General features: G+C 55.8%; 1 protein-coding gene across 1 annotated transcript in view; it reads left to right on the top strand.

Moving 5' to 3' along the window:
• plekhg2 (pleckstrin homology domain containing, family G (with RhoGef domain) member 2) overlaps nucleotides 1-6,157 on the top strand; it is a 35,958-nt gene extending 29,801 nt beyond the window's left edge. The window contains exons 18-25 of the mRNA XM_056610373.1: nucleotides 771-887; nucleotides 1,079-1,792; nucleotides 1,994-2,074; nucleotides 2,681-3,491; nucleotides 4,110-4,524; nucleotides 4,615-4,889; nucleotides 5,355-5,788; nucleotides 5,876-6,157. Of these exons, the coding sequence (XP_056466348.1) occupies nucleotides 771-887; nucleotides 1,079-1,792; nucleotides 1,994-2,074; nucleotides 2,681-3,491; nucleotides 4,110-4,524; nucleotides 4,615-4,889; nucleotides 5,355-5,788; nucleotides 5,876-6,157 (3,129 nt within the window). The remainder of the gene's footprint in view (nucleotides 1-770; nucleotides 888-1,078; nucleotides 1,793-1,993; nucleotides 2,075-2,680; nucleotides 3,492-4,109; nucleotides 4,525-4,614; nucleotides 4,890-5,354; nucleotides 5,789-5,875) is intronic.
• The last annotated feature ends 1,955 nt before the right edge of the window (nucleotides 6,158-8,112 follow it).

The raw sequence follows: 8,112 nt of genomic DNA, 5'->3' as shown, positions 1-8,112 counted from the left end.
ACTGTCTAACCCCTACCTGCTCCTTAATGACCTGTCTTTGTACTGTCTAACCCCTACCTGCTCCTTAATGACCTTTCTTTGTACTGTCTAACTCCTACCTGCTCCTTAATGACCTTTCTTTGTACTGTCTAACTCCTACCTGCTCCTTCATGACCTGTCTTTGTACTGTCTAACCCCTACCTGCTCCTTAATGACCTGTCTTTGTACTGTCTAACCCCTACCTGCTCCTTAATGACCTTTCTTTGTACTGTCTAACTCCTACCTGCTCCTTCATGACCTGTCTTTGTACTGTCTAACCCCAACCTGCTCCTTCATGACCTGTCTTTGTACTGTCTAACCCCAACCTGCTCCTTCATGACCTGTCTTTGTACTGTCTAACCCAACCTGCTCCTTCATGACCTGTCTTTGTACTGTCTAACCCCTACCTGCTCCTTAATGACCTTTATTTGTACTGTCTAACCCCTACCTGCTCCTCAATGACCTTTATTTGTACTGTCTGACCCCAACCTGCTTCTAAATGACCTTTCTTTGTACTGTCTAACCCCTACCTGCTCCTTCATGACCTGTCTTTGTACTGTCTAACCCCAACCTGCTCCTTCATGACCTTTCTTTGTACTGTCTAACCCCAACCTACTCCTTCATGACCTGTCCTTGTACTATCTAACCCCTACCTGCTCCTTCATGACCTGTCTTTGTACTGTCTAACCCCAACCTGCTCCTTCATGACCTGTCTTTGTACTGTCTAACCTCTACCTGCTCCTTAATGTCAGGAGGAGGAGGAGGAGGAGGAGGTTCTCGCCCCTCTGTGTGCCAGCCCCTCCCTCTCAATCACTGAGGAAATCCTGCAGTTGATGAACAAGAGCCTCCTGGCTTCATCTCTACCCACGGTACTTTAGCACTTCTGAAGTACTACTAATACTACTGTAGTACTATTAATACTACTATAGTATGAATTATACTACTGTTCTACTGATACTACTAATGTCGATGAACCAGAGCCTAACTAGTACTACAGCTGAAGTAGTAGAACTACCACTACTTCTAAATACACTGAGAATGTCCTTGTGTTTGTGTCCAGGAGTCCACCAGATCTGACCACAGTTTTACCAGCCCTCTGGCCCCTGAAGTACCCCCCTCCAGCCCTCTGGCCCCTGAAGTACCCCCCTCCAGCCCTCTGGCCCCTACAGTACCCCCCTCCAGCCCTCTGGCCCCTACAGTACCCCCCACCGGCCCTCTGGCCCCTACAGTACCCCCCTCCAGCCCTCTGGCCCCTGAAGTACCCCCCTCCAGCCCTCTGGCCCCTACAGTACCCCCCACCGGCCCTCTGGCCCCTACAGTACCCCCCTCCAGCCCTCTGGCCCCTACAGTACCCCCCTCCAGCCCTCTGGCCCCTACAGTACCCCCCACCGGCCCTCTGGCCCCTACAGTACCCCCCTCCAGCCCTCTGGCCCCTACAGTACCCCCCTCCAGCCCTCTGGCCCCTACAGTACCCCCCACCGGCCCTCTGGCCCCTACAGTACCCCCCTCCAGCCCACTGGCCCCTACAATACCCCCCACCAGCCCTCTGGCCCCTACAGTACCCCCCTCCAGCCCTCTGGCCCCTACAGTACCCCCCACCAGCCCTCTGGCCCCTACAGTATCCCCCTCCAACCAAGCCTTGTGGGAGCCCGGGCCCTGGCACCATATGGGGGACCAGGGGGTGGATACCAAGGGTTTGGAGCTGATGGCACCCTGCAATCAGAGCGAGGAGATGGGGCTTGGGTGTTGGGAGGAGAGAGCGGAGGAGGTGCAAGTAGAAGGGATACATAAAGGGGAGGAAAGCATAGTTCTTCCCCTCTCCTCCCCCCTCTTCCCTTCTGCCTGCCCTGCCCCTGTCTTCTCCCCCCTCCTCCCTTCCCCCTCCCCGCCTCCCCTCCCCTTGTATGCCCCCCTCTCTACGGAGGGGAACACAGAGGCTCTGCCTACTGCTCCTTCTGACCCTGCCTCCACCCAGAACCACAACAGGAGCGAGCACAGCATCATCGCCAAGATCCGGAGTTACTACCAGGCTGCCGAGGAGGACGAGGAGGAGGAGGTGAAGGTGGAGGCGGAGGTAGGGGTGGAGTTGGAGGTGGAGGTGGGGGTCAAGAAGGTGGAGGAGGAGGAGGAGGAGGAGAGCGGAGAGGAGGGCCTGATCTCCTCCGGTCTGCTGAGGAATTCCTCTGAAGCCACAAGATCAGATAGAGAGGTAGATAGAGGTGATGCGTCTATCTCTCCTCTCCTCTCATTGGCTGGACAGGAAAACGGACTGGCCAACGGGCCAATCAGCTCTACTGAAGGACAAGCCAGCCTGAGCCCATCATCAAGCTGGGCCAATGAGAACACAGCCTACCAACTTGCTTTCCCAGAGCTTCGGCGGGCTAGCGTCTCTGGACCACATCAAGGAGTGATTAAACCAAGCCCCGTCGACCAAGACCCAAGCCCCGCCTCTCAGGACCACAATGACCCCAGTCCCACCCACCAGGACCCTAGCCCCACCCACCAGGACCCTAGCCCAACCCACCAGGACCCCAGCCCAGCCGACAAGGACCAACATCTCCCCAGTCCCACCAACCAGGACCCCAGCCCCGCCCACAAAGATCCCAGCCCCGCCCACCAGGGCCCTAGCCCCGCCCACCGGGACCCCAGCCCCGCCCACCAGGACAGTAGCCCCGCCCAGCAGGACAAACATTGCCCCAGTCCCACCCACCAGGACCCCAGCCCCGCCCACCAGGACCGCAGCCCCGCCCACCAGGACCGCAGCCCCGCCCACCAGGACCATAGCCCCGCCCAGCAGGACCCTAGCCCCGCCCACCAGGACCCCAGACCCGCCCACCAGGAACCCAGTCCCACCCACAAGGACCCTTGCCACGCCAACCGAGATTCCTCTGGGAATCAGCACAGGAAGGCCAGAACACAGAGAGAACTGGACCAGGACACCCGCCTGCAGGCCCTTCATCCCAGCCAGACCAGGGTGGGGGACTGGTCTGCTCCCAGCAGGAGGGCCTTGTTGGAGGTGTCTGGGTCAGGTGTAGCAGGCATCCGGCTGTTTGAGATGGGGCCCCTCGCTGACCCAGCATTGATGAAGAACTCGGAGCGGATTCTGAACAAGGTCCAAACGCTGGCACGCATGTACAGCTCAAGCGCCGGGACCATGAAGCTTCCTCTGCACCAAAAGCAGAACGCCAGGAGGACCAGGACGCCCCAAGACACGCAGACCGGGTGCCTGAAGGAGCAGGGGAAGCACATCCAGTCCCAGCGCTCCAGTCAGAACCCTACTGACACTAACAGACCCGATGCAGCCAAAACACACACACAGTCCCCACTCACCAGGGCTCAGAACCCAAATACGACCAGGAGCCTTGCACAGACCCAGGCAGGTCCGCCGGCCCCCTGGTTGGAGGATGGAGGGATGAAGGAAGAGCAAGAGATGGAAGACAAGTGCATGAGGAGGAGAGGGAGCGGGACCAGTGGTAGGTTCACGGTATTCTCCCTGTTAAGGAATTATGGACAGTAAGAGAGTTTTATGTAAATAATTCCTCATGTCAAAAAGTTCACCATCCATTTGCCATAGTCTGTGCCATAGTCTGTGCCATAGTCTGTACCATAGTTTGTACCATGGTCGGTAGCATAGTCTGTACCATGGTCTGTACCAGGGTCTGTACCATGGTCTGTAGCATATTCTGTACCATGGTCTGTAGCATAGTCTGAACTATAGTCGGTACCATAGTCTGTACCATAGTCTGTGCATGGTCTGTAGCATAGTCTGTACCATGGTCTGTAGCATAGTCTGTACCATGGTCTGTAGCATGGTCTGTACCAGGGTCTGTACCAGGGTCTGTACCATGGTCTGTATCATGGTCTCTACCGTGGTCTGAACCGTGGTCTGTCTCATAGTCTGTCCCATGGTCTGTTTCATTTTCTGTCCCATGTCTATACACTGGTCTATACCATAGTCTGTATCATGGTCTGTCCCGTAATCTGTACCATAGTCGGTACCATGTTCTGCACCATTGTCTCTCCAATGGTCTGTGCAATGATCAATACAAGCTCATGGGACCGGTGTGATCTGTCCGGTGTGTCGTCCCCAGATCCCCAGGCGGCCCCAGTGGTGTTGGGTCCGGTCTCGGTCAGACCCTGCTTGGCCCTCTGTCGGCCCCGGGACTTCATCTCCGCCCTGAGCTCCAGTGTCGCCTCCGTGACCTCCAGCCTCCCCAGAGCAGGCCTCCCCTCCACTGGGGGGGAGGGCTCCAGGGAGTCCCAGGAGAGAGCCTACCACCATGGCTCTGGTGTCACTATCCTGAGGGACCACCGGGCTGACCTCCCCCAGGAAAGGCCACCTGGTCAGGCCCGTGTCTCCCGCGTCAGCCCGCTGGCCTCCCCCTCACCCAACGTACCCGCTGACGGGGCCACTAGACGGGGGTCCGGCTCCACCAACAGCCCCCTGGTCCCTGGGATGTCTGAGGCCTGGCCCCAAGCCCTCAATGGAGGCCAGCTGAGAGAGAGGTGACAGACATGCTGGGGTTAATATCAAAATGTATAGTTCATATTTAATCTGTATTAATCTCTCTCTCTCTCTCTCTCTCTCTCTCTCAGCTCTTCTGAGGACCTCCATCAGGATATTCCTCGGTTGCCGTGGGAGATGTCATCGTTGCTGTCTCCCCCACCCTCCCTCTCCAGGCCTAACCTCACCCACCGCCCCCCCTCCCCCTGCAGGGCCATCCCTCCTTTCTCCCCCCCTCAGCCCTCTAGTGGGAGGGGTTTGGACAGACGGGGTGGAGCCCCGTTCTCAGCTTTCTCCAGATCATTGGCCGCCTCCTTCATCAGTCAAAGCATCGCCAAGAAGAATGCCCCGCCCCCATTTATCCATTGTAACAACCCCCTATCATCTCCCCTGGTTCCACAGCGCCCCCCACCTCCTCAGCGACCACCCCCCTCCTCCCTGGGCCATGGCCCTCACTCCCCCCCTCCCCCAGCCTCCCCTCCCTCCAACTCCCTCCTCCACTCCAGATCTGTCGGCCTATCAGATTCCTGCGTTCATATAAACAGCAACCACAGCAACAACCACAGCAACAACCACAGCAACAACCACAGGCATTGCAGGGATAGCATGGCAGATGTAGGGGTCAGCCACAGAAGTGCCAGCGGTGCTAGTGGAAGCGGTGGATGGCTAGCAAGCCAGAGGAATGTCTCTTGTTCTCCCGCCAGCGTCGCTGCAACACAGCCATCCCATGATGCTCCCTGGTCCGGCCATCACAACCGGGTCGCACGGCCCTTCTCTGCCTCCGAGCCAGGCTCGCGGGTCCAATCCCCCTCCGCCTTTCTCTGCTCTCCAGCTCCTCACCATGACTCCTTCACTCCCATTCCTCCCCAGGACTCTTCCGCTCCCCTGGTTCTTAACATGCCCACGGGCCTCAGCCTGGAGCAGGCCATCTTGATGAAGTCTGTTACCGGCTCCGGCTCCAGCTGCCCCCACATTCTGTCCCCGCCTCCGATTGGTGTTCCGTCAAACGCCTGGACCGATCACATCGCTGCACCCCGGCCACGGAACCCATGCTCTGCACCCTACCTGACCTCCTATACACCGGACACCTCCTCCTCTACTCCTGCCCCAAGTTCCCTGAACCTCAGGAGCCCTATCAAGGCCTGCTCCTCCTACCTCCAGCCTCCGGTCTCGCCCAGCAGGCTCAGCCCAGACAGGGCCACCCAGGCTGGGAGGCATCCCCAGCGAGACGATCAGGAGCTCCTCGACCAGAGTCCAGAGACTGAGGTCACAACAGCCCCCTTCTCCTCTTCTTCTGCTCCTCTCTCCTATGCTCACCCTCCTTCCCCCTCCTTCTCCTCTCCCCAAGAGCAGGGAGAGCTGGAGAAGGGAAGCTGTCGCAGTCAGCTGTTCTGTGCCTATGTAGCCCGCCCTTCCCTGGCCCAAACTCCCACCACCACGCCCTCCACCGACCACACCAACCACAACCCCACCACCCAGCAAGCAGATCCCCACACTCTGGTTCAAACACAGATCACAGCCCACCCGGGGCTTCCTAGGACCAACTATGCCACCACGGTGAACCTCCAGGTCGCCTGTAGCGGAAGGATCACCTTCTACAGCACGGCCCGGGTCAGCCTAGACCAGAACCCCTAACGTTCCGGTCAGCCTGGACCAGAACCCCTAACGTTCCAGTCAGCCTGGACCAGAACCCCTAACCCTCCATCAGCCTAGACCAGAACCCCTAAACCTCCAGTCAGCCTGGACCAGAACCCCTAACCCTCCAGTCAGCCTAGACCAGAACCCCTAACCCTCCGGTCAGCCTGGACCAGAACCCCTAACCCTCCATCAGCCTAGACCAGAACCCCTAACGTTCCGGTCAGCCTGGACCTGGGTCCAGTTGCACCAGCAGAACGTAAGGTCCCACTTAGGCTACGTTGAACGTAAATCACCCAAACGTTCAACTTTACACTCTACTAAAAAAATAGCAGTTGCACCAAGCAGATAGTTTCAACTTAACACTAAGTTATAACTTATCTTTTACACCTCCCCTCTAGCTGGTGTAAGTTCCATACTAACGATTAAGAACCGTTAAAAGAAAAAAACGTAAAAAGATTTCAACACTAACGCAGGGTAAAGATGATGGCTATTCGTTTTGAGCAATGGGAAGAGGAGTTTCAATGCGATATGCGCCGGGAACGGATTGTCCGTGACCGTATCGATCCATTTCTTTATTATGATGATGTTGAATTATATGCGCGATTTCGGTTTTGCCGGGCAGAATATTATATTTATTTATTTATTATAAAATCCGCCATCAAATAGCTTAACCTCACGCCTATACCGTCCAAGCAAATTTTAGAGAATAAATTACTGAAACTGTATTGTTTGCCCTCTCATTTGGGTGCTAACGCGTCTTCACTCGGGTAAGGTGGAAACTTGCCAGTATTTCCTGTTTACATTGTTATCTGTCAATGATTGGCTTGAAATTATCTAAACGTCATTAAAAGCGACACTGGTACACTTTATGCACTACTAGTAACGTTACAACTTAAGTTATGGTGGTGCAACCAAAATTTAGAACACCTTTAGTTTGACACTAGCTACGTCGAGCGTAGGGTTAAGGCAGACTTTACACACCAGACTTTATGATCGGCTTTACGTTCTGCTGGTGCAACCGACTGCAGAACCCTTAACCCTCCATCAGCCTAGACCAGAACCCTTAACCCTCCATCAGCCTAGACCAGAACCCTTAACCCTCCAGTCAGCCTGGACCAGAACCCCTAACCTTCCAGTCAGCCTGGACCAGAACCCTTAACCCTCCAGTCAGCCTAGACCACCAGAACCCCTAACCCTCCAGTCAGCCTGGACCAGAACCCCTAACCCTCCATCAGCCTAGACCAGAACCCCTCACCCTCCAGTCAGCCTAGACCACCAGAACCCCTAACCCTCCGGTCAGCCTGGACCAGAACCCCTAACCCACCATCAGCCTGAACCAGATTCCCTTACCCTAAACCTTAATATTTTTGCACAACATGTCAGATTTTTTTTATTTCATGCCCTTTAAAGAAACCTAACACATTTATATCTAAAGCATCTTGCACACTGATGCCAACAGTGTCGTGGTGCAGTGGTCCATCTTCTCATTCTTCAGGCCCGGTCCCTTTCTACCTGTGACAGACCCACTACGTGACCCTGATGCTGTTAACATGAACTGATAACATGGCAGCCTGCACGTAACTTGGCTTGGACTGAAAGGTTGGCATCAGATCCTTCACCACTACCTCCTGGGGCCAAGAAACCTCCTCCTCCTCCTCCCCCCCACACTGTGTCACACTCCCTCCCCACTCACCAGGGCTCAGAACCCAAATACGACCAGGAGCCTTGCACAGACCCAGGCAGGTCCGCCGGCCCCCTGGTTGGAGGATGGAGGGATGAAGGAAGAGCAAGAGATGGAAGACAAGTGCATGAGGAGGAGAGGGAGCGGGACCAGTGGTAGGTTCACGGTATTCTCCCTGTTAAGGAATTATGGACAGTAAGAGAGTTTTATGTAAATAATTCCTCATGTCAAAAAGTTCACCATCCATTTGCCATAGTCTGTGCCATAGTCT

This window comes from Gadus chalcogrammus, chromosome 16 (assembly GCF_026213295.1).
Source record: "Gadus chalcogrammus isolate NIFS_2021 chromosome 16, NIFS_Gcha_1.0, whole genome shotgun sequence".
Taxonomy (NCBI): domain Eukaryota; kingdom Metazoa; phylum Chordata; class Actinopteri; order Gadiformes; family Gadidae; genus Gadus; species Gadus chalcogrammus.
Note: the sequence above shows the minus strand (reverse complement) of the source record. Positions and strands in the feature narration are given on the sequence as shown.